Source organism: Ursus maritimus, unplaced genomic scaffold (assembly GCF_017311325.1).
Source record: "Ursus maritimus isolate PB19 unplaced genomic scaffold, ASM1731132v1 scaffold_2, whole genome shotgun sequence".
NCBI lineage: Eukaryota > Metazoa > Chordata > Mammalia > Carnivora > Ursidae > Ursus > Ursus maritimus.
The window spans coordinates 75,897,741-75,924,292 of NW_024424452.1; the positions used below are offsets into that span (position 1 = coordinate 75,897,741).

The following is a 26,552-nucleotide window of genomic DNA, read 5'->3' on the forward strand; positions in this document are numbered from 1 at the left end:
CTGGCAACGCATGTCTGGCTTGCATGATTTGGACCGCACATGGCAGCGCCTGTAGGTTCTGGGCCATCAGGGACCGGGAGCAGCCCTGCATCCCAAGAGGCTTGGTCTGAGGAAAGGGCCACTGGGGTGACAAGGCAGCTGCCTAATTCCAAGCCCCAAGCTACCTACATGCCTATACTCCCCCTGAAGGCAATCTGCACTGCCTTGCCACAGCTGGATTGGGCAGGATGGCTGGGTATCCTCCAAGGAGAGACCCTGTGAGCCTTGATTGCTGCTGAGAAACGTAAAGGAAAATGCTGTGGCTTGTATGTCAACTGGTTTTAACATGTAAACTTGGGGCCATTAAGTATTGGGCCCCATGCTGGTCCTCATCAGAGGAAACTATGAACTTTGAACCATACCAAGCTGCAAATGTTCCAAGGACTCAGCCCAAACACTTGCAACTCGGTACAGTAAGGTCTGTACGATGTCTGTATGTATGACCAACAACCACCTTTTCCTCATTATAATACTAAAATCTCGGCCCAAAGGGGAGTACAAGGCTCATTCACATAACGTACAATGTGTGTATAGGCATGTTTCCTTAAGGCGCATGTATGATTTTATGCCCTCCTCTCCATCCCATGACAAGGATTCCCACCTGAATATTCATGCTAACCCAAATGAAAGGAACGCATCCACCCTTGCTGGGGCAGGCAGGGCTTTGGAAGCCATTCCCTGTGATGTCTTTATTCGCTGCAAATGAAGTTTTCTTTGTGCACAACTCACCTGGGGCAGGGGCTGTAACTCACCAAGGAGAGAACTCACGTGGGTTTGCTGACAGCTTCCTTACAAGAAATCACTGCAGGCTCTCTGCAGCCAACGCTGACCTTTCTCAGAGACTTTGCAAAGTAGAAAGCTTTCCTGAGCAGCTGCACTAACGTTGTCACCACTGCCACTACTCCGTCTCCTCCACCCTCTTCTCCCTGCTCCACCTCTCCACCCCAGCTTAGCTGAACTTTCAAGCTATACCAACAACCCTGAAGTTCCCCCCATGTCCCCTGGACATTCAAGCACCTGTAAGGTAAAACCTAATAAAGAAGGTTTAGGAACTCTCTCTGTCTCTTGGAGCCCTTGCACTCAGGCTGAATTGCATCTATCACGAAGGAATTTCCCGATGCCCTTGAAGACCCTCTAGGCTTTGCTAAAGAACTTACCTTGATCACTCAAACTTACACACCTAGTTATTCTGACTTCTACCAACTTATTCACATGCTTGTAGGTAACGGGCATGCTGAGAAAGCTTTAACTTAGATGAGTCCACTTTAAGGGGCACGCTTAACAAGAGGATTTCAGATCTCTTGCAGACAATGGAACACAGTCTTTGATCGATATGCAGAAGCTTGTAAAACACAAAATGACTTCAAAAACAGTTTTAAAGGATCTTTACAGCGTGCAAATAAAAAACAGTCTTTAGGAAAAGACTTGGCCTCCTGAGCAAGTAACTAACTTAGTCCATTGGCCAGAAACACATTTTGCAATTTTATTTCAGGCACTTATATGGTCATGCACACACACGGGTGATGTGTGTGTGTGTGTGTGTGTGTGTGTGTGTTGGGCCATAAAATACACAATATTTCTTGCTGTGGAATGATCTAACATGCGTGAAAGCTCTGCTCTTACACCACAGTAAACTGATCAGCAAAAGACCGCGCAGCCCAGCTGAAAAGGCCCATGTATGCAGCAGCTCCCTTCCTGTGCTGCACACACAGGGATCGCTTCTTAGGCCAAACTGTAAGCACGGGGTGACAGGCACAGACTTTGTGGCCTTGAGTCTTCAGATTTGCAGCCAAGCAGCAATCTTGGCTTAAAACAACGTCTTCTGCTTCTTGCAACTACCTGCCAGGCTGGGAATGCTGATGATGGCTTCCCAGAAATCTATAGCTTTGCCATCCCTTCAGAAGTTGCCCCATTTTTCAAATCTTTATTCTTGCCTACCCAACCTAGGGTAACCCTCTTCAACAATATCGTGGGGATCCTGTTGCCCCTGCCAGTTCTTTTATTGTCAAGCTAACAGAGTAGGGTTGGGATGAATCTGGAGACAGATGAATCTCACACTATAATTTCCAAAAAGCATAAGCTTAAAAGACTGTTGAGAAGGGAATTTAAAGGCAGTCAAGCCAAGACTGGAATGGATTTATTGAAGCTGAAGAGAGTTTAATACCAAAAGTACCCTGATGCATAATTAAAATTTGGTTTTTTTCTGTGAAAATGACAAGTATTCTTGGAGTATATTCCTCTGCTCTAAATAAGAAATTGGAACTAATCTTTCTTTAGCTTTAGGTAATCTACCTATAAGACAAATATTCTATGTCTTGTCTTCATCAGGTTTGATGAACTGTTCATCAGGTTTGATGAACAAATACACTGAGTCTTCTAGATATTAAGAGACCTAAGTCTCATTTACAACTATGTGCCCCTTTGTATTTGCCTTCAAAATCTTTTCTTGTCACTTGGTCAACTAGAGAATTAAAAATTGTTTCATAGTCATCTGTAATCCTGTTTGATCAAGCAGCCAAAACCTTTTGATTTTTGACAGACTTCCCCAAATCAAATTCTAAATAAAATCTTTTTGACCTAAATGTAAACCAGAGTTTTTAGAGTTGCTGGAACTTCTCAAAAGATTTTACCCTCTCCATATAGAAAGGGAGATCTTACACTAATTAGGGTTGATATGTCAAATTACATGGAAAGGATTGTCAAACAAGAAGTGATGCTAAGTGAAAAAAATAAAAAGTGATACTAAGCCTTAATGATGTATTTCCATAAGTATATAAGTGTTTTAGATTTATGCAGAATTCCTAAAATTCTGATATATCTTGGTATGTTATCAGTCACAATTTTTGTTATTATCTTAAAATATGTCACAGAAATAACCAAATTTCCTTGTCAAATACATCATAATAAATTCTCACGAGATCTCTAACCATTGCTATTTCAAGTCTTTTACAGGTAGTTACTGTTTTAAGTGCTTCATCTTCAAAGTGACTCATGAGAAAGACTTAGATAAATATGCTAAAACAGATTTTATTAAGTTTACGATCATAACACTGAACTTAGTTGTGAACACATAACTCAAAATTTCTAAAACACGAATGGAAAAATAATTGCTTCAATGTTTTCTTTTCCAGACTGAGAGGACCCCTATTCTCTTCTCCATTAAGCTATGCATAACCTACATCAATATGGTAAAGTGTTTCCTTACAACAAAGTTTGAAACATTTATCTTTTTCTCCCTGCCTGATCCCTCCAGAATTCTGATACTCTTATCTTAATAAGATACACAATATCCTTATTTTCATAACAATGTATGTATTTGCATAAGTCCAATAAGTGTCTATTCGATGCCCAATACCCCTAGCCCCTGCTTCTATGGTTCACAGTTGATAAAAAGAGATATATTTTGACGTTATGAAGGCTTTTACTGCTTCTAATTGCTTCTATTGAAAATAACCATTCTTTGGTAGAGCAGCCTTTCCAGGGTGTGCCTCCAGGAGATAAAGACCTTAAACCACACTTTACAACCTGGGGACTTTACCTACTGGAAAAGGGATCTTCAGGAAGACTCTCTTCAACCATTGGAAAGACCCCTATCAAGCTGTTAATCAATCCTTGTGCTACCAATGTCCAAGGAATAGCCCGTGGGATTCATGTGTCCCTCTACAGAAAGCACCAGCTCTGACTGCACCTGCCCACCAACGGCTGCCCTGAAAGTAGGTTTCTGGAACGCAAGCAGACAACAGGTAAAGGAGACAATGTTCCCAGGATGACTGGGCCAGGCCTGTGGAACCCTCTCCTTGCTGCTGCTGCTGCTTACCTTGCTGTTGTTGTTTTTCCTCTTTCTCTGGAAGAGATGACACTCTTATCTGCACTTCTCAGTGGATTACAAAAGGGGGAGACTTCTGGTTAGATATCCTACGCCAGAAACTCCAATTTGTTCATGGTATTGGGAAACCCTTGGTCTTCCATGTAACGAATTTCTCTCTCGTCCCCAGGACCTCTGCTGATTAGCCCTGCAGCCTATAGATGTTATCTGTCAGGTGAAGTTGTGAGGACCAGCCGTTCCCATACCTTGTTTCAGCCTTTCCCAGGCATAACAATACACGCTCCACCACACACCTTGTAAAAAGAGTTGTCAGCAATGACTCCCATTTTGAACTTTGGACTCCATCTCATTAAAAATATGGCACTGTACTGACCTTGCTGAATTAGCACACACAAAAAAGTTATTTGCTGAGATAGAACTTTCTGAGGACTGTACAAATGATGCTTTTCCTAGTAATGAGTGAAATGTCCTGATCAGCCAATGAACTGTAACAGATAAATGTGCCCTCCAATCTCAGTTTTTTTTCCAATGTCAGTTCTTGATAAACTGGTGTAAGTTTTCTTTTTACTGCCATAGATCAGCTCTGTTGTACTGATAAATTTAAGCCCCTTAGAGACTTCATTTGACATTCTTAACAATTTACTCATTGTGCAGATTAATATGCATAATGCCCTTGAGCTTTTTAGAACATTACTTTTGCTAATTGCTCTTTTTATGCTCATCACATTGGTTAGACAGGTCCACTTAATGGGTTGGTGGTTTTGGAATCCAGAACTTCTACAACCACCAAGATATGACCACTCAATAGGTTGATTCATCTGAACCCCCAGATGGCTTAATAAAGCTGCAGATGAGAAAACTGTCTACGAACCATTTTCCCACTGCTCCCTTGTTGCTCACACGTGGCCTCACCCTCATGAAGGTGACACCTTGAAACACCTATCAGAGACTTAAATATCCTTGGACTGGGGACATGACTTTCTGGGACTGGTGCATCTCAGTGACATGGGCCTGAGCAAATCTATAGTTGGTCAGCAATGCTTTCAGAGCAAGGTCTTGAACAAAAGCGGAAATGTGAAAGGTAAAGAAAATGGAACCACTCTGTCAAGGGGTTTTACAATGGAGATGGGAGACTGTTAAGGAAATGAGCCTTCTACACATCCTCATGGAATGAAACCATACACTTTGAACTGGCCAGACTGCAAACACTCCAAGGACTCAGGCGCAACACCTGCAACTCGCTACAGTCAGAAATTTGCTTGGTAACAGCCCTAGCAACCAATGATTCAGCCAGTTAGTTCTCCGCGGCCAATATCCATCAAAATTCTTGTGAACAACGCATAAAGCATTCCCTTTGTCTTAAAAGCCCTAACATTCATTTCCTGTTGGGGGACTCAATTTGGGTTGCTACCCTAATTTGTATTCCTTGAATTACAATCCAGAGACCCCAAATAAATGTGTTGTTGCTTTTTGTTTTCTTCTTATTTGCAGCTCTGCCTCTTTTCTTGGTCTACACTCGAAGGCAGGGACGTGAACAGACAGTAAGGCTACATGCGGACTGCCTTTCACCCATTGCACTGGCTGCCTCAGAGCGCTTTCAGGAATGGGTTCCCTGCACCCTCCAGCTTCTGCAGGTGGTGCTGAACGGGCCTAGCTCCACAGGACCGGAGGGCCCCAGCTGCCCACGGCTTCCTAAAAGAATGTGACTGTGCACACACTCTGTGGAGCTGTTCAGGGTTACCACGGTTCTGGAAGAGGGCAAGACTGTGGAGAGGTCAGGTCACAGAAGCAACCCCGGGGGACAAGGCCTACGCGTAATTGCAAGCAGCAGGGTACACAGATGTGCGTGTTCCCCTAGAAGACGGGCTGGAGGATACTCTGCTGCTAGGCAGTTGGCGGGCTGGCTAATCTTCCAATAAGAGAGACCTGGGAGTCCTGGCTGCGGGAGATGCCTACGACTCCATGGAGTGGTGGGGTCCACGTGGTGACTGACTGTGGCCAATTTGTAGGTGCTGCCTGAAGAGTGACATTTAGCAGGAATGGGGTTCCTCCTCCCTGGAGAGGCCTGACTGCCCAGGACTTGCTGAGGCGATCTTTACTGTGCCTGTGCGTGTAGTATGGTAGGTCAGGGCTGCCAGCGATCTGGGGCAGAGCAGGGGTCTGTGAGGCTTGCCGTGTGAGCAAGCTTTGGTGGACAAGACCTACGCCTCATCACAAACTATGCAGATGTGGGTGTTGCCACAAACAGAAAACTGGGGGATACTAGACTGCTTTACTGGGGCAGGGCAGGGGCAAGCTGAAATTTTCAATGAAAGACTCCTTGGGAGCCCCAGATACTGTAGGCACCCATGGCCTGATAGGGAGGTTAGTCCAAATGGGGAGTGACTGTTGCCGATTTGAGGTACTGCCCCAGGTGATTTTCAGGGAGGACGTGGGCTCACTCCACCCTCAAGGCTATGCTGATGGTCTGAGACTGTTGCTTGTTATTTAATTTTTTTTCAGCAGCCTTCCTAATGTGTATAAGGTGATATATCTCCTTGTGGTTTTGAGTTGCATTTCTCTAGTGATTGAGATGAATGGGCATCTTCTCATATGCTTTGTGGCCTTTTGAGTATCTTCTTAGGAGAAATGTCTATTCTAGTCCTTTGTCCATGTTTACTTGGGTTTTTGTGGCTGCTGTTAAGTCTAGTTCTTTACACATTCTGGATATTAACCCCTTATCAGACACATAATTTGCAAGACTTTGTCCCATCTCCCAGGAAGTCTTTCTACCCTGTTTAGTGTTTCCTTTGATTTGCTGACATTTAAATAAACCCCACTCATGTATATTTGCTTTTGTTCTATGTTTTTGGGGTCATATCCAAGAATTCATTGCCAAATCCAATGTCTTGAAGATTTCCCCCATGTTTTCTTCTAGTTTGATCATTTCAGGTTTTACACTCAGGTCTTTAATACATTTAGAGTTCATTTCTGTGTATGGTGAAGATAAGGGTCCAGCCTCATTCTTTTGTGTGACCATATCCATTTTTCCCAGCACCAAGGCGTTTGGCATCTTTGAGGATGAGGGAGCACGCTATTGTGTCTGGGATTTGGCAAGTGGGGTGTAGTGGAAGGGGAGATTGGAGATGCAGGCAGGGCCTGGATCAGTAAAGATCTTGATAGGACATGTGAAGAGTCTCGGTTCCATTCTTAAGGCTTCGGGAAGGCACTGGAGAGTGACATAAACAGATTTAGACTGTTAAATGATCATTGTTTTCCTCAAAGAGTCAAACACAGAATTATCATATGACTGAACAATTCCACTAGGTATGTATTCTAGGTCACTGAAATCACATATCCACACAAATGTGTACGTGATTGTTCATAGCAACACTACTGTGGCCAAATGGGTCAACAACTCAAATGTGCATCTTTTGATGAACAGATACACCACACATTGTTTATCCATCCAATGAAATGTTTATTATTTAGCCAGGAAGCGAATGAGCTACTGTTACACGCTCCAACATGGAGGGACCTTGACAATACTGTGTTAATTGAAAGCAGCCAGCCACAAGAGACCACATACTATATGAATCCTTCTTCATGAAATCTCCAGAATAGGCAAATCTATGGAGACAGAAAGTGGATTAGTGGTGGAGAGAGGGTACGGGGAGGGGAAATACAACAACCGTTAATACGTAGGGGATTTCTTTTCAGGGGGATGGAGAGGTCCTGGACTGAGGTGGTGGTGATGGTCACATAGCACGGTAAATATACTAGAAACCACTGAACTGCACATTTCTAAATGGTGAATTTTGCTTTGTGAGCTTTATCTAAAAGGAAAAAAATGCTATTCTCTGTATACTTGAAAATCCACTGTGGCTGCTGAGCAGTAGTGGATTGTGTTGGGCGGGAACAGTGGAGGCCATCAGGCAAGGGATCTGATGGCAGTAAGTCTGACCAAATTCACAGACTGAGAGACTGTTAGATCTTTGATTCCAAATCCCATGTTCTTACTTCTATGCTGTACTTTGGCATGACGAAAGGAGCTTACATTTAGCTGTGTAGGTGCCCTTTCCTGCCATCTAGCTCCAGAAACACTCAGGCCATGTTTCCTGACGCCATTTCTCTGTTGAGTCTTCAAACACTGGAGCTGTTTGGATGCAATTGCCACATCCCGGGGAAAACTCATTCCTTCTCTGTATCAGAACAATCAGCATAAAGGTCTACTGTTGAAAGACGAGATGGATTAAGGGCCCTGAAGAGTTTTGGCCCCAGAATTTGAGATTCTTCTTAGGAGAAGACCTCTCTTGCACTCTCTTGGCCTGAGAGTGTTTCGGTTTTACAGATGGATTACATACGACTTCTTTGCTGGACCACCAGAAATTTTGTGCTCCTGTTATCTTTCAAGTATCTCGACCTCAAAGTTAAAAAAAAACATCTAGCTTGGGTGGAACACTTAGGAATTTTTATTCATTAAGTGCTATTTTAAAGTCCTTCTCTTTGGTGGTAGAAAAATATTTTGTTATGGGCGAAGGACAGAGAATATCCAATAAAAATGGGATACATGAGATGCTCATGGTTGATGTGTTGAGTGCTGGAGTTCAGTAAAAAAACAGCTTGGTTTCCAAGGTTTGTTTTTTCTTTTCTTGCAAAGCAATTGAAGTTTAGAATAGAATTATGGAGAAAACACTGTGATGGTGTAGTCTTGTCATCTTTCCCAATATCCAGGCTGCAAAAAACAAAGGTGAGAGGCAAAAATAGGCCTTGGGAGCCTCCTCAGTAGGGGTCTTACCTACTAGGCACAGGCCATCGCCCTTGGCACCATTCCCTCACCTTTTCTAGTTTTCAAAATGTTATTGCCCACTGGCCCCAGAGGCAAACAACTTGCTTGCCCTGCTATGCCCTTTGCTTTCCTGCATAAAAGTAGATATGCTGTCCACCCATTATCAGGAACACAGTGCACCTACCGATGTCCACACAGACAGAAGAAACTATTGAACGAAGGGAATCCTCGGAATCAAACATAACACCCAGAGGCAGGCTGGCTAAATTCACTTCATTGTACATAATTTTTAAAATTTATTTTTAATCAGTTAGAGTTTTGCCTCAATTATGTATGTGTGTCCGTGTGTGTGTCCATCCTGTGAATTCACGGTAATGTGTACGGAAATTCTTGGCAAAATGCCACACAAACTAAAAAATACTATTATGATTATCCCGATCTTAGGAATCCAATGTCTGCTTGAGCATTACTTCTCAGGTCAATAATCCCTTTAAGAAAGTGGGGATGCCAGCTAATTAAATGGTACATTATTCTAGAATGTCATGCCTGTCTTCCATTCTTTTAAGACACAGGACACTATTCAATTCTTAACTTCTCAAATGTGGAAAACAAAGTCATTTGCAAAGACTTCCAGTCTGAAATTATTTCCAGCCCTGGATGAGCCACTCCCTGGACACCAAGGAGAGATTCCCCTTAAACACTTTTACACCCCACACATGAAGTATTTTCATGGCCTGGGCCACTAAGTCCACTTAGATACCACTGACAGAATTTGAGAAGGGTATGAGCCCTGGAATGGCATGCAGGGCAGGGAACTGGCTTTCAGCCAGCCGTGGCTAGCATTATGGCCTCTAAATTCCTCTCAAGCAACTCTTCCACAAATGACCTCCTTTCTTCTTCCCTGTTCCTTTGCATAGGCAATTTCCCCAGTCATCCAGAGGCCAATGTGGATGCCGTTCTGAGTCCTCAGGTCTTTTATTCCCTATATAGGATCAGACATCAAATGCATCTATTCTTCCTGGGAACACCTCTCATTAGGTTTTTCTAACTGCCATGACCCTAGTTCTCTATTGACTTCTTAAGGCCTGACAGCTTTTATCTACATGCTCACAGTGGAAGACTTTTTGAAACTGAGGTGCTGTTCCCCTCAGTTCCTTGTTTTATCTTCTGCTTCATTCTTCCCAGTGTAACCTTCTGCCCAACCACACATACCCTCTCCTGGATATGCTCTGTAGTATTTCCTGCTACTGAAACAAGTACCAGAAATTTAGTAACTTAATACAAATTTATTGTCTTCCAGTTCTGGCTGTCAGAAGCCTGATGGGGTCGTACTGAACTAAAATCAAGGTGTCTACAGGGCTGATTGTGGAGGCTGTAAGGGAGAATACTTTTCCTTAGATTTTCTAGGTTTCATAGGCTGGAGAACCCTTCCCTTGGCTCCCAGCCCCCTCCCCCATCTTCAAAGCCAACAATGCTGCACCAATCCTTCCCATGCTACCACCTCTCTGGTTCCCCCTCTTCTGCCTCCCTCTTCCACTTTTAAGGACCCTTGTGATTACATTGGGCCTACCTAGGAAAATCTAGACTAGTTTTCGTATTTTAATGTCAGATGCTTAGTAAACTTAATTCCCTTTTCAATGTAGCCTAATTTCTTCACAAGTTCGGGAATTAGGACATACATATCTATGGGGGAATGTTATTCTGCCTATCACATGCCCTACCCCATTCTTTGTCCCTCACGTTATCAGAAATGCTTTTATTATCTACTCCTCATTCTGCAATTATTTTAGCAAGAATCAATTGAATATTGTTGCTAAAACCCTGTTTTAGCAGTTTAAGTTAAGTAAGACTAGTAGTTGCAAATTATGTATTTAGAGGTCTGGATTTATATTTTTCGTGAAAAAACCCATTACATTGAATGACCTTATCTATACTCACTTTGCATTTTAAAGCACACTGGTAACCACTCTGGAGATCCCAATAAAACACAAACCATTTTAATATATAATTGGCTTAAGCTAACTATACTGATGATACACACTGCTTAATTATATTTTACAGTCACACCTTGAGAGAACTATGTTCCAAATATAAGTTTTTAAAATACATGGTCTGATGCTCTGTCTAAAGTATTTCTGCAAGAGTCATTCATACAGTTCAGGAAAGCTGCAGTGACTTTTTAAAAAAACAGATTTTATTTATTTATTTGACAGAGAGAGATAGTGAGAGAGCGAGAGAGAGAGAGCACGAACATGGGGAGCTGCATGCAGAGGGAGAGAGAGAGGGAGAGGGAGAAGCACGCTTCTTGATGAGCCGAGAGCACTATGGGGCACTCCAACCCAGGACGCTGGGATCATGACCTGAGCTCATGACCTGAGCCGAAGGCAGAGGCTTACCTGATTGAGGCACCCAGCCATCCCAGCTGTAGAGGCTTTTATTTTAAAACCCTCTGCTTGTTACTGCTTCCTTAGCCTGCAAGAACAGAGCAGGCATAGGTGAGGTTGGGTAAGTTACTTATCCTCCTGGTCTGAAACACAGTGCAAACAATAATTGTATTTTTTTAGGGCATTAAATAAAGAGCTGGTACCTGGGCTGTGACGGAAATCACTTCTTACTATCTTTTCCAATATCAAGCCATTAGCAAATGGACAATAGAGACAGAGGGAAGACCAGGAGCCACAGTTTCCTGAAGAGATCTTGAGAGGGTGACATGCTTGGCTCTTACCGATGTCATGCTGATACTCCTGGGACAAGTTCAGGTGTGCCGTGTTTACCCAAACTGACAGATCATAGAACTTTTTGTCCCTTCCTCAGGAAAGCCTTCTCTGGTCACCTGCAGAGGAGAAGAGGCCTGGAAGGTATCTGCCGTTTCAGAACCCTATGCTTCTCCTTCACAGCATTCACCACAACCCTCACACAGATTATTGTTGTAATTGTTTGCTGTGTGTCTACCATGTGACCGCCTGGCTTACCTCTGTATCCTTAGCTTCGTCACAAAGATTGGTTCATCTTAGGCAATTTAAATGTTTGATGAATTGAATAAGTCCTCAGGGGAGAGGGCAGAGGCTGTGTTCTTTTGTTTGTTGTTTAAATGTTTTTACCTTTAATATCGTGAAGCACTTCAAGCGAAAAGGGCATCCTCAGCTCTCAATCAGTGTTTTGTGAAAGGACCCGTCTCTCACTCATCAGGAACTCTACATGCTGTAGTAGCTGCAGTCGCCTCGGAGGCTCCTTCCAGCTCCTTTCTTGAAGGGAAATCATATGAACTCAACAGGTGGCACATGAAAATAGATTTTCTTTGATGTCACTTGTAGAGGGCTTTTAGAGTGACCTGATAAAGTTGTGGAGTGGGCACTCAGTTTGTTGTGACTTTACTGTTAGTTCTATTTTGAAAGAGTAGTTCTCAAAGTGTGGTCCTGGACCAATCATTTGTATCACTATTGCCAGAAATGCAAATCCTTAGACCTCTGTATAGGCCTGATCAATCCTAAAGTCTGGAAGTGGGGTTCAGCAATCTGTTTTAATAAGTCTTCCAGGGGCGCCTGGGTGGCGCAGTCCTTAAGCGTCTGCCTTCGGCTCAGGGCGTGGTCCCGGTGTTCCGGGATCGAGCCCCACATCAGGCTCCTCTGCTGGGAGCCTGCTTCTTCCTCCACTCCCCCTGCTTGTGTTCACTCTCTCGCTGGCTGGCTCTGTCAAATAAATAAACAAAATCTTTAAAATCTTAAAAAAAAAAAAGTCTTCCAAGTGATTCTGATGCATGCCAAAATTTGAGAACTACTCTCTTACACCAAAGTTTAAGTCCACTTTAAGGATTAATAGTCCTCTTGGCTACCTCTGCTGGTGAGGTCTCTAATAGCCCAGACTACAGATGCTCCTTCCAAGCGTATGTGCCCTGCTCGGTCTGTACATTTTGCCTGCATTTCACAGTGCTGTGAACAGCCCAGCGATGCTCCTATGTGGCACAGGTGTCCGCCACAGGAACTTCCTTAGGGTATTAGGATAAGATGAGCTTCTGAAAGTACAGTTTGCTCATCAAACACGTCAGGTAAGCAGTAGCAACTACTGATAGATGACACCAGAATGACAACCTAAGGAGGCTGATTGTCAAAATGAGTGTGAAATTTGCACGCTGTGCGTTGTGGGGAGAAGGTGAGGAGGCACCTCGAAAACGTGGTTGCTATTCCAATTCTGAATTTTCACGTCACTACATGAATAGTGGAACCTGCATTTTGGTGCAGAAAAAATACCACCCAGTGCCAGTTTTCTCCAAAACAAACTCCAATTTTGTAAGTTGAGTGGTTAAACTAAGGGAGGGCGGGGCGGGAGGTGCAGAAGATAACCCGGCTAGGAAGGCTTTCTCCTGCTAGGACGGGCTCTCCTCATAGTCGCCTCTTGCCCTTCTACTGGTTTGTCTTTTCGGGGCCTCCTCCTCCCCGCGTCCCCCACAGGCTGCGCTCCGCCCTTCTAGATCTGAAGTGGCCAGGAGGCCCGCTGGGACGGAAAGCGAACACAGAGCCCGGAGGGTCTGTATAGTCTCCGCGGCAGAGGAAAGGCTGCCCTCGCGCGGCGCTCGGACGCAATCCTGCAGACGAGGGCGCGGGGCCTCTTCCGCCGGGACTCGGGCCCGTGGCCCCGCCCCTTGCTGCGGCGCGCAGAGACACGCTCGGCGCCTGCGACGACCCCGCCGGCCTGTGGCGAGCGCGTCTCGGCCAATGAGGCTCCAGGAGCGAAAAGCGGTGACCAATGAGACGCTGGGAGGGTCTGGGTGGCCAACCAATCGCGACGCCTGGTACCCGGATATGATTGCTGCGTCTGCAACCCCGCTCTGAGGGAGTGTGAGGGGCTCGGCACGTGGGGCTGGGTGTGTGAGCTGGGCGGACGGGTGACCGGGTATTAGGTTCAGTGTCGCGCGTGGGGCTGACGTGTGAGCTCATCCCTGGGGTTTTGAGCGAGGGATAAGTCAGTGTGGTTGTCTGTCGTGGGAAGAACAGCACGGCAGGGTGCCGGTGCCGGCGTGTGTGGAAGCCCCACCGATGGTAGCTCAGAGGGCGAGTAGCAGAGTCGTGAGGACGCAGCTCGGACAGTGACAGTATGAACCTCTTACCCAAGAGCTCCAGGGAGTTCGGCTCCGTCGACTACTGGGAGAGGTTCTTCCAGCAGCGGGGAAAGAGAGCTTTCGAGTGGTATGGGAGCTACCTGGAGCTGTGCGGGGTGCTGCACAAGTACATCAAACCCAGGGAGAAGGTGAGCGCGGCCTGGCGTCCTGCGTGTGTGCTCGGGAATGTGCGGACTGAGAGCTTTAACCCCGCGCTTGGAGATAGCGACCGGCCGGATCTGACAATAGCACATGGGGCCCATGTTTTCCGGCGAAAAGGCCGTTTTGAAATGTTGCCAGACCTCCTGCCTCAGCCCATCCTTGAGTTCGTAATCTCACTGGAAGGGTGACTTTAGTCGTGCAACGAGCTGTGGCCTCCCAGAGCCGCGGTGTGCGTTCTGTCACTGTCCCTCCCCGTAAAGCAGGTAATACCTGTGGCTTTACTGAGACGGGGGTCTGTAGACGGAACGGGTGTTGCTGGCGCACTGAATTTCAGGCGCCGCGCTCAGCCCATAAGCAGCAAGAGCCGGAAGGCACGTCCCAGGGTGACGACTGCTGAGTACAATGCTAGGGCTTTGATGGAGTGAAGTGTCCTGGAGCTGGGGAAGAAAGAGGCGTAGAAAGGTAACATCCGTGGGGGATGCTCTGAGTGCCAAGACCGATGCTGGGTGCTGTGTGTGTGTGTTCCTTCAACAGCTGAAATCTCATAATAACTTTGTAAGGTTCATTCATTGTATTGACTGGAAACAGGCTCTGGGCACCAGTTTCTTGCCCAACAGCCTAGGTATAGTGAGTGGTCACATGGGAGTTTAAACTCAGCCCCCTCCAGTCCAAGACTTACCCACTTCCCACCAGGCTTTTCCAAAGATGGTGACATTGGGGCTGAATTTTGAAGGATCAGTGGGTGATAGCTCCACAGAGAGGGTGGCAACAACATGTCTTTTAAATTTGACTTTAGAAAATAGCAGAATAAGGGCACCTGCGTGGCTCAGTCATCTAAGTGTCTGACTCTTGAGCTCAGCACAAGTCTTGATCTCTGTCTTGTGGGTTCAGGCTCTGGCTTGGGCTCTGACCTCGGGGTGGAGCCCACCTAAACAAACAAGCAAAAAAAGCAAATAGAATACCAAGAGGTGGACTCGAAGGCATGAGTGGAGTAGGGTTATGCCACAACTGGTTTTCAGTAGTAAAACAATTTGGATTCTGTGACTTCCTATCACTTCTTAAGTAATAGTGCTTGCTTCAGAGAAAGAACAACCAGGATTAGCTTGTTTTGCTGTATGGAAAGCCCATTTTTACATACCTTGAACTGTGTGGCTGAGTGTGGTTTTCACCGGTAAGTTCCTCTAAGCAGTAGTGTTTCAAGATGGAGCCTAGAATCACCTCTGTAATGGTGCTTTCTTCTGACAGTAGCATCTGCACCTTCTGAAAACTTAACAGCCAGGGCAAGACTTGATTTGGGAATTATCTGCCCGTCATTGCTTTGCCTTGATCACCTTCATCTTTTTGGCTTTTTCCCGCAGGTGCTGGTGATTGGGTGTGGTAACTCAGAGCTAAGTGAGCAGCTGTATGATGTGGGCTATCAGGATATAGTGAATATAGACATCAGTGAGGTGGTTATCAAGCAAATGAAGGAACGCAATGCCAGCCGTCGGCCCCAGATGAGCTTCTTGAAGATGGACATGACACAGATGGAGTTTCCTGATGCTTCGTTCCAGGTGGTGTTAGACAAGGGCACCCTGGACGCTGTCCTGACAGATGAGGAGGAGAAGACCCTGCACCAAGTGGACAGGATGCTGGCTGAGGTTGGCCGTGTCCTGCAGGTGGGCGGTCGCTACCTCTGCATCTCCCTGGCTCAGGCTCACATCCTGAAGAAAGCAGTGGGTCACTTCTCTCGGGAGGGGTGGATGGTGAGGGTGCACCAGGTGGCCAACAGCCAGGACCAGGTGTTGGAAGCAGAGCCTCGGTTCTCCCTACCTGTTTTTGCCTTCATCATGACCAAGTTCAGGCCAGTCCCCGGCTCTGCCCTTCAAATCTTTGAGCTATGTGCTCAGGAGCAGGGCAAGCCTGTGCGGTTGGAGAGTGCTGAGCAGCTGGCTGAGGCGGTGCGGGAGCGGCAGCAGTATGCCTGGCTGTGCAGCCAGCTGTACCGCAAGGCCGGGCTGGGGAGTGTATCTCTGGACTTGTGCGATGGGGACACGGGGGAGCCACGCTACACCCTCCACGTGGTGGACAGCCCCACTGTGAAACCATCGCGGGACAATCATTTTGCCATTTTCATCAGTGAGTTGGGATTGCTCCCTCTCTTCCCTGGAGGGGCTGGCTCATAGGGGCTGGGGCTTTGGTGGATGGGTAGGCCGTGGCCAGTTTTATCTTGCAGAGGGTGGCATTTCAAGAGGTTAGACTAGCCCAGGCATGAGGAAGGGGGAGTAGCAGCTGTCCAGCTACCTGCTTAAGACTTGAGGCTTATTCACATCTTCCATTGCAAAGGCTTGGTGAAGTGTGAGAATGGGTTTGGTAGAGAGGAGAGAGAGGCAGCACAGGTAAATTTAGGTGAGTCTCACAGGGTAGAGAGTTACTTTGTAACATGGAGTCATGGAAGCAGCAGAGTCTCAGCTCTGAAGCCTGTGAGCTGCATGACTGTGTTTCTCTGTTGAATTTAGGGAGACAGTACAGAGTAGTAGCTAAAAAAGTGACTTTGGGTTCCAGTTCTAACTCAGTCCCTTCCTGGTGGTGTGACCTTGGACGTTCCTTTTCTTTCTGTGCCTGAGTTTCCTCATCTATAAAGCAGGATCTCACACCTAACTGTGCCGTGTAGGTGTGAGAAGTGTAAAATCTCTTAGAGTGGTGTTCGCACATGGTAAGTGCTTAATAAACAGAAGTGGCATTAGTGAAGGATGTAAATGATAGCAGATTTACCTTAGTAATGATCAAAAGAGATAGGGTGACGAAGTGCTTTCAAAAGTAGGAAACTCTAGACAAAGGCAAGATGTTGAAATCATCATGCTGGTAATTTGCTGACAAGTGAGCTATTTTCCCAAGTATTCTGTAATTCTCCCTGTCCATCTTTGAGAACAAATAGTACAGTTGATATAAGCATGGAGTCTGGGGCTGGACTGCCTGGGTTGGAGCCCCAGCTTCACCATTTACTAATTGCGTGAACTTGGGCAAATAATTCCACTTCTGTGTCTCAATGTTCTCATTTATAAAATGGGAATAATAATACCACCTGCATCTTAGACTGTTGTGAGGATTCAATTAGTTTCTCTTTGTAAACTTCTTAGAATAATGCCTGGCATGTAATAAGTGTTAGTATTATTGCTATTTTTCTTGCACTAGGTACCTACCTCTCTCTCTTTACACAGACGGTCACGTGAGTCCTACCATGTGTCCGATGGCTGCTTTGCTCTGGGCATTGTGCACTAGGGAATTGATAGCCCTCAGTGGGTCACAGTTGGAAGGGATGCTGGGCCTATGCTGGGGCTGACTCTGCCATGCAGGTCATATTGGTTGGGGCTTGAACACTCTTCCCTGGACTCCGTGTCATCAAGTGCCTCTTTCCAGTCCCCCAGGGTCGGGAGACCGAGTGGCTCTTTGGCATGGAGGAGGGTCGGAAGCAGCTGGCGGCCAGTGCAGGCTTCAGGAGACTGATCACAGTGGCCCTCCACCGAGGCCAGCGGTACGAAAGCATGGACAGCATCCAGGCTGAGCTGTCAGCCAGAGTCATGGAGTTGGCTCCTGCCGGGGTGCCCGCCCAGCAGCAGGTAACAGAGCTCTGGCAGCAGCTTTCACGGATCTCTAGAGAAGTCATTTTAGCAGCCACAAAGGCAGAGGGTGTCTTGGAAGAAGCTAGGATGAGGATCTGTGCCCCTACCCTAGTCTGTTCCTGGAGGGCGTGTCAACAGCTCAGAACTAAGTGGGCAATACTTATGTTCTTTTGCCCCAGGCAGTGAGAGGAAGGAGAACGATTGCTCTTTTGAGACACCCAGTAGCATCTGTTTTTCTGGCCTCTGAGACTCCACAGAAATGAAATGCTGTCCACCTTGCAGCCTCCAGCTCTTTAACCTGTGGATTGTTCAGACTCTTTCTCCTGACACTCTTTTGTGCAGGCCTTCCTTGAGCATTTTGCTTCTTAGAACCATCATTATCTCAGTGTAGAATGGAAAAGAGGTAAAATAGCTCAGGTTAGTTTTCAGGATATTAGCATTGCTGGTCTGGTATTTTCCTGGGAAGGAAATAAGGTTTTTGCTGACATTGTCTGTCTTGTTTCATCCTGCTCAGACAGGGTCGTTGATAGGTGATGCATTGCAGGTACTAGATAGGAAAGCCAAGGTCCCTGGGGGCTTGTTGCCATACTAACAGATCTGAAAAGATAAACCTAGACTCCCATGTTCTCGCCTGTGGTTCTGCCCACTAGGCTGTCTTGTGTTTGCGGATAAATGTGTGTTTGATTCTTCTGGCAGACTTTGGGGTTGGTGTCCATCAAAGAGATGTAGATCCTGTGGGGAGGTCATCTGGGACCCTCTCTCCAGGGCCTGCGTCTCTGCGAAGTCAGTGGTCCCCGGTGATTATTAAATACTCTTGAAGGTCTTTAAAAGAACTAGAAGTAAAGATTGGGAAGGGTAATGAAAAGTCTAGGGGGAAAATATATTTTTCTCCTAATTTTTTCTTCTGTTTATAAAAATGGGGGAAAAGATGAGAATAATTGGGGGAAGGGAGAGATTTCGTCAAAGTTGGAATGGTTGCTTTCTCTCTGGATTTTGTTCTCTTTATCCCTATTCAGATTTCTTCTTTCATACTTATAGTTCCCTCTGGAGGGTTCCCTCTGGCTTTTATGGAAAGTCTTTTGAGGATTCCTAAGGAAAAACTCCTGTTTTTCTGAGGGAGAACCCTTGTGTTTCACTAAGAGTTTGGGGGATCTTTCTGTGTTCAATTGGTTTTCCAAAGAGTGAATTAAACCTTTTGTGATCTGTTGAAAGGCCCCAGGGAAGTTCATTTATAGAATGGCAAATCTTGGAAGTTCTTGCTGTCCTGAACCTTGGTATGGGCATTCCTCATACATATACAAAGGGAAAAGATAATTAGTTCTCATGTTTCTTAATTGAGCTGGTGTTTGACCACCTCTTTGTTATATCTTCAGGTGCCCTTTCTGTCTGTGGGTGGGGACATCGGGGTCCGGACCGTTCAGCACCAAGACTGCAGTCCCTTGAGTGGCAGCTATGTGGTCGAGGATGTACAGGGGGATGACAAGCACTACTTCCGGCGGCTGATCTTCCTCAGCAACAGGAATGTGGTGCAGTCAGAAGCCAGGTTGCTGAAGGATGTGTCTCACAGAGGTGAGGTGTCATCTGCACACTGGTGGGACCCATGTGGACATGGCCTGGATTCTCCATTCGAGGTGGTTGGACCGACCTGGAAGCTTGCCAAGATATAGGACAGCCAGATCTGGGTACCTGTGATCAGAGGCACATGGCTCTTCGAGTTTTCCTGTTACCAACTAGGCTCTTCAAGTGTAAATGGCAAGAAGCAGAACGGAGGTGTATGTCATTCTTGAGCAAAGCCTGGGTCTCAAATGATAAGGGGCTGGGGTGGTGGTTTACCAAATACATGTGTTTATCACTTTAATGCCTTCAGTTTAGAGGCCATCTGTTTTGTACGTTGCTCCATATGCATCTGTATTGTATTAATTCAGTAAACTTCTGTGGGGTGAACCAGAAACGTCCGGCTGCAGGTGAACCCCACCTCCTCCATACTGCCAGCCATTATCATATGTTTCAGAAAGGCTTTAGAGTTGGTGGGTACCTTAGAGGTCACCTAGTCCGGTGCTATTTAGTAGAACTTTCTGCATTGGAGGGAATGTTTAATATCCACTTAGCTTCCCAGTATGGTAACAATTAACCACATGTGCCTCCTGAGCACATGGACTGTGGCTGGTGCAAGTGAGGTACTGAATCCTTAATATTTTTAAATTGTAATTTATGTTTACATTTCAATAGTTACAAGGAGCTGGTGGCTATGGTATTAGACAGTGTAGATCTAGGCCATGTCCTGTAGGATCCTTTTTTTTTTTTTTTTTTTTTTTTTTTTTTTTTTTTTTTTTTTTTTTTTAAAGTAGGCTCCATGCCCAGTGGAGCCTTGGGTCGAATCAAGCTGGCTACAGCACAGTGCTGCTGGTATGGCTTGCTTTCCACGGACGAGAGTGCTAAGCATAGGACCTCATCATCTCTCTCTCTCTCATTTAGCCCAGAAGAAACGGAAAAAGGACAGGAAGAAGCAGCGGCCTGCTGACACTCCAGAGGACCTCCCTGCAGCCCCAGGGCAGTCCATTGACAAGAGTTACCTGTGCTGTGAACACCACAAAGCAATGATTGCCGGCCTTGCCCTGCTCAGAAACCCGGAGCTGCTCCTGGGTGAGGGAGACGCCGCTGCCTTCCACAGGAGGGGGCGTGTAAGATTACAGCTGTCTTGTGGCTTGAGCACAGCGATTACAGACCAACACATGCACATATCTTCATAGTTTTCTTCTTCCCAATCTTCTTCTAAGTTAATAAACATCCAGTAACTTTTCCTCAAACTCAAATTGTAATCTCGAAATGGCTGCACATGTGGAAGTCTAAATGTTTTCTTTATTCGTTTATTTAAAATATTAAAGTATGAAATGTATTCAGTGAGATACATGAAATACACAGATTTTAAGTTGTTCAGTTTGATGAGTGTTTGCATATGTGTCTACCCATGTAACCAGAGGGAATATTTAAAAATCTTGATTCCAGAAATTCCTGTGCACTTGAGAAGAATTTCTGGTTTCAGTAATTCATTATTTGAGCACCAGATGCAATTGTTTCTTGAATTTCTACTTAAATAAAAAAAATCTATAAGTAGAACAATTATAACATTGTTTCTAATAATAAGTTTGGATCTGGCCACAGTAGCAAAAATGTTTATTTTTCTGTCTAGGCTTGTAACTGTTCACCCAAAGTCCTGAGGATGTCTTACTGAAACACCCTGTACTCTTGGCCTATCTTGGTGTCGATGTATGTCCCTAGAGTCTCAGTTCTTACGCTAATCCTCAGATATTAATCCCACATTTAATGTCTCCTTTCGGTGATTCTTTCTTGTTTCTTGTTTTGTTCTGTCTGCCTGTGGTTGCTGAGGTTTCTTTGTACTTAGAACTAGGATTTGGGCCTTTGTTTTCCCGTGATTTCTGGAACCTGGATGGATTGCCTTCATTTGGCTGATGTGTCTGAGAAGGCAGTTGTGGCCTTTGAGTTGAAAGCTGGGCAGAGGGCATTGCATCTACGTTGCTTTGTGATCATGTGTGAGATGTTGGCCATTGTCCCTTCCATTTCCTGGGGGAAGTCTAATAATGCTTATGGTGGGGAATCTTGGTACAATGTCCGCTGAGTGCTTTGGGTCTGTTGTAATAGCACACTGGTTCAGCCTCTAGGTCTAGTAAAGGAAGGATTGTGAGGCCAGGGTAGAGTTTTCAGATGTCAGATTGGCCCCTAAATTTCTGGGATGAGACAGAAAGGCTAGGCCTCTAAATCTTGTATCCCTTGGGCAGAGCCAGTAATCCAACTCCCTCCTTTGCCCTCCCCAAGGCTAGTACAAAACTTTGAGTGAGCAGATCGTCAAATGATGCTTTATTTCTTTATTGCAGAGACCCCACTGGCATTGTTGGTGGTAGGCCTGGGTGGGGGCAGCCTCCCCCTGTTCGTCCACGATCATTTCCCGAAGTCCTGCATTGATGCTGTGGAGATCGACCCCTCCATGTTGGAAGTGGCCACCCAGTGGTTTGGCTTCTCCCAGAGTGAACGGATGAAGGTCCATATTGCAGATGGCCTGGACTATATTACCAGCCTGGCGGGAAGAGAAGGTATGGCTATTGGAGAATTTGGAGGGGTGTTGAAGGAAGAGTCATCCAAAGTCTGTAGATCTGCGAGGGCCTTTAGAATTCATCTCGAACAATTAGCATTGTCCCGTCTTTCACCCTTTTTTGTTCATTCATTGGTTGATGTATTGACTCAGTGAATCTAGAGTGCCAGCCATGTGCTCAGCACTGTGCTAGGAGTTGGGGTACAGCAGCAAGTAAAACCAACCATTTCTGCCCTTGGGGTGCTAACCGATCAGTGGGCTTTTCTCGTGGTTCTCTTCTGACTGTGTGTCCTTGCCACATCCTTATCTTCCCAAGGCACCTAAGGTCTGTAGCCGGGTGAGAAAAAGGGGAAGAAAAGTTGGGGTGTGTGTTGGAAGTTGTTTTTTCAATCTTTCAGCTGGGGAGAGAGCCAAACAGCATTCATGTAGGTCAGTGTTTGTACACCTGAGGGCATTGGGCAGTGTCTGCACACATGTGTTTGGTCCTTATAACCGCAGGGTATGGGTGCTTCTGACCGCGAGTGAGTAGAGACCAGAGATTCTGCTAAACATCCTGCGGTGCACAGGACAGCCACCCCTGCCAGTGATCTGACCCCAAGTGTCAGTAGTGCTGAGGGTGAGAAATCCTGAAGCACATGCTACTCAGCAGGAATTCTGATGGCCGTGCTGCTGCTGCTGGAATTCAGCCTCCATTTTGCTTTAATATTTCCTATCTCAGACGTAGGACAAAAGGCATGTTAAGGTTCTGCAATATCTCCTGTGCTCCTTTTGACACTTTATATGTAGGCTCCTGGAGACCGGTGCTTCCCTGAGCATGAGTCCCTCAGGGAGAAGTCAGTCAGGTTGGTTCAGTTTTACGTGAACCTAGTGAGCTCAGGCCACCCACCCTTCCTGGTCTGCCCATTCCATAACTGATCCTCTGGTTCTCACTGGATCAGAGCATCTCCCAGGTAGGGTGTTGCAAAGTAGGATACCCGGGGTGAGTACTTTGGTGTTGGGATGGACAGATGGTACAGGAATTTTAATTGCACACTGAACTTAAGTATGTCAGAGTTTCACAGGTTACCTCTCTGAGGCTGGGGCCAGGGTGGGGGCCCAGACCCAACACAGTTAATACATGGGAATTTAAAACTGTGCTAGGCTCATGGCAGTCTGTGATATGTGGCCATCATTACTGCCCATCAGTCAGTTTTGAACAGCCTGGCGATGATCTCTAACAACCACCTTCCAGATTATTAGAGGGCTCAGTGCTACAAATGTGGGCATGGTTGTCCTTAGGCTTTGATGAGCCAACATGTTCTGCTCTGTAAGAAACCAACACAAGATTTGTGCCATGGCAGTATGGGCATGCAATAGTCCTATGTCAATATTTATTAATTATTGAATAATCATTATCATAGTCTCAAAAGTTTGCTCAAAGTCAGTAGCATTGCAGGCTTAACCCTTGTAAAAACTATTTCTGTTATAGCAACGAGTGCATCCGATGCATCATCAGTTCTTTCTCACCCATTTAGCAAAATCTTTCTTTCTTGAGCCAGTTATTGTTCAAATACTAGAAAAGATATACTAACTTTAACTGGAGAACATTTTCTCCTGACCTATTTGCTGGGTCAGCCCTTAAAGGCTTATGGAGCTGCTTTGCCTAAATCAGTAGTTCTCAATTCTGCCTGTATTTCAAATTACCTGGGAGTTTAAGGAAAATACCTGAGGCTTCCTATCTCTTCTCCTACCTGTTCCTTCCCACACCTGGGTTTTTGAGTCAGGTGGTCAAGAATGGAGCCCAGGTTCTCAAAGTATTTTGAATATTCCCAGGTGACTCTAATGTTCTGCTGGGATTGAAATTACTGGTATAGATGGACTCTTACCCAAGTAATAATCATGGTAGCGTGGACCCCATGAATATGTGTGCTTATGGAAGGTGCTTCTAAATGTGGAGGAGAAGATAGGTAAAAGCCCTGTCATGTGGGTGCTCACAGCAGAGCCCTGATTGACAACGATTCCCCTGGACAGTGATGTCAGTGACCTTACAGACAAACCACAGCCTCCATTTCATCCTTCTGACTTCGTCACCTGTGGCCACCACAGGTCTTAGGGGAGGTACGGTATAGGAATGTAAATGGTGTTAGACAAAGACTTGTTTGCTTCTCTTTCCCAGTACGGCCCCACTACAATGTCATCATGTTTGATGTCGACAGTAAGGACCCAACACTGGGAATGAGTTGTCCACCACCAGCTTTTGTGGACCAGCCTTTCCTGCAGAAGGTCAAAAGCATCTTGACTCCTGAAGGTAGGAAGTACAAAAGGTTGGGGAGGGAGGTGGGATGGGTCCTTTAAAAATGGTTTTCTTTTTAATGAAAAACACACATGTCATAAGTGTGTACCTCGATGAATTTCCCCGAATTGAACACACCCGTTTACTCTCATCAGACACAGAACATTTGCAGCCCCCCAGAAAGTCCACCTCTTACCTTCTTCCACTAACTCCTCCTCTCAAGGATAACCCCTATCCTAACTTCTGTCAGTACAGCTTAGTTTTGCCCATTTTTGTTCTTTGTATAAATGGAATCTTATGGAACATATTGTTTGTTTTCTTTCACCAAACATGGTCTTTGTGAGATTTAGCCATAGTGTTGTGTTTACATTGTTCTTTATATTGTTGTGTAGTATCATTGCGTGTCTATACCGCATTCATCTCCATTCTGCTGGTATTGGATTGTTTCCTACTTGGGGGCTTTTAGAAGAGTACTGACATCAACATTCTAATAGATGCCTTTTGGTAAGATTTATTTGCAGGTCTGTTGGGCATATAAGTAGGGTTGTAATTGCGGGATCATAGTTTACTTGTAAGCTGGGTTTCCTAGATGTTGCCACACAGTTTTACAATGTGTAGCAATTTACATTTCCCCCAGCTTAGTCATGCTAGCTACCATTTGATTTCTTTCCATGTGGGCTGGACTAGGCGTTATGCTGTTTCATCTTCATAGCAGCCAATTTTCAGATAAGGAAACCGAAGTAAGGAAACTTTGCCAAGGTGACACAAGGTAACAAGCTGGGGCTCCAACCGAGATCCTTGTGACTTGGAAGCTGGAGCTCTTAGTCCCTATGTTGACAGCCTTCCAGATGTTTTGATTTGGTGTCAGGTACTTGAACAGAGTTATTGGGAACCTGCATTGTCACAGCTCAAGGTAACCTTGGCCCTCTTCCTGGCTGATAAATACGCCATAATGTATATGTCAAGAATGTAACACCCCTATGGAGAATGATAAAGTAATTTGTTAGCAGCACAGAAGAGCAAGAAATTATCTTGAAGTTTTCTCATAGTTCACATATTCCTGCTTTCATATGCGGTGTGCTCTCTGCAAACTCAACTGCAGCTGTGTTTTCTTAGGCCACCAGCCTCCCTGTGGCAGGAAATCGGTCTATTCCTCAGAGCTGAACCTTGTTTCCAGCATGTCCCTTGATCTGTGGGACATGACTCTTTCCTTCCCACCCTATAGGTGTCTTTATCCTCAACCTTGTGTGCCGGGACTTGGGGCTGAAGGACTCAGTGCTGAGCGGGCTCAAAGCGGTCTTCCCTCTCCTGTATGTCCGGCGAATTGAGGGTGAGGTAAACGAGATCCTGTTCTGTCAGCTGCACCCGGAGCAGAAACTTGCCACGCCAGAGCTCTTGGAAATGGCCCAGGCCTTGGAGCAGACCCTGAGGAAGCCTGGGAGAGGTTGGGATGACACATATGTACTGTCAGATATGCTCAAGACCGTGAAGATTGTGTGACTGCTGGGCTGGGAAGTCTGCTCCATTTCCTGCCACACTGACCTTGGGCTCCTAGCCTTCCAGAGATTGAAGAATTATAATGCACAATATTTTTTAAGCCTCATTTTTCTTGGTTTCATACTCAGCTGCATGTGACCTCCAGCTTTGTGAGGTTGCTTGAAGATCTGGGGAAATAAAAAATGTACTTCCCATCCTGTCCTCTTTAGTACCACTCGGTTGATTCCCTCTGCTTCCTATGCTGTGTCCTTGAGTAGGATTCCCTGCAGGAGCCCCCAACAGATGCTGATGCCTTAATGACTATACACCAAGCTCCTTAGGATGGAAGACAGTCAGATTTGGTTGGTGGTTCGCTTTTGCTTTATCTTCCTATTGGTTCTGTAGGAATGAACTCAAGTGAGATAGCATAGCATTTTGTGCCAAAAGACTATAAAGATAGTAGGATTTCCATAGATGTGAGACAGATTTGAGAGAACATCGAATCTACTCTGTCTTCCTCCAGATGGAACTGCTGCTGACATGATCCCAAGTTTTAAGAACCTGCTAGCCCACTTTAACAACTTTCCTCAGCTACCCAGACCTTGTAGCCTAAGCTCTTTGTTCTGCTCTTCGTGGAAGGGATGGATGTAAGTGGCCCCATAAGTGCATGTCAGAGACAGCTGACTAAAGTCTCCAGTATCGGTTTACTCTCCTTCATTGACTGACAGCTACGTGTGGGACCCAGCGTAAAGACTGTGGTGGATGTAAAGATGGTTAAGAATGGCCAGAAAACATGGATTAGTAATAAAAATGAACATGTTCCAATAACTTTAAGTGATTCATATACACTATCTCATTTAATGAAATAAAGGAAAGTTAAACCAAAATCTCATTTGAGCCAGAAACATCAATCCTATCTGTTTATTAAAACTAAAACCATCAGTTCAGAGATTGGCTTGAATTTCTCTCTCCTAATTATGCCAAGGCTGACTTAATGAGCAATGCCATGGAAAACAAACATTGTCACTATCCACCACCCCTTGACCTTTTGAGATGAAGCGTATTTCAAAGGTAGGGTGCCATCCTTACAAAATTGTGTCAGCCCATTGAGGAGAAAGGATGTAAGGACAGAGTAGGGTTTTTGGATTTTATCCATTACAAAGACTTGGTGTTCCTTAAGGGAGGATCTTCCCGGGAGGCCATG

General features: G+C 45.5%; 1 protein-coding gene across 2 annotated transcripts; it reads left to right on the top strand.

Moving 5' to 3' along the window:
* Window positions 1-13,446: 13,446 nt before the first annotated feature.
* On the top strand, window positions 13,447-25,563 carry EEF1AKNMT (eEF1A lysine and N-terminal methyltransferase). 2 transcript variants are annotated; one of them, XM_008696291.2, is made up of 8 exons: window positions 13,447-13,877; window positions 15,249-16,008; window positions 17,290-17,489; window positions 18,866-19,061; window positions 19,968-20,135; window positions 21,386-21,601; window positions 23,756-23,887; window positions 25,098-25,563. In XM_008696291.2, exons 1-8 carry the CDS (start codon window positions 13,725-13,727, stop codon window positions 25,370-25,372), a joined length of 2,100 nt encoding a protein of 699 aa, XP_008694513.1. In that variant the 5' UTR covers window positions 13,447-13,724; the 3' UTR covers window positions 25,373-25,563. The 2 variants fall into 2 exon arrangements, with proteins under 2 accessions (XP_008694513.1, XP_008694520.1); XM_008696298.2 differs by having other exon boundaries at window positions 13,448-13,877; window positions 15,444-16,008.
* Window positions 25,564-26,552: the final 989 nt, after the last annotated feature.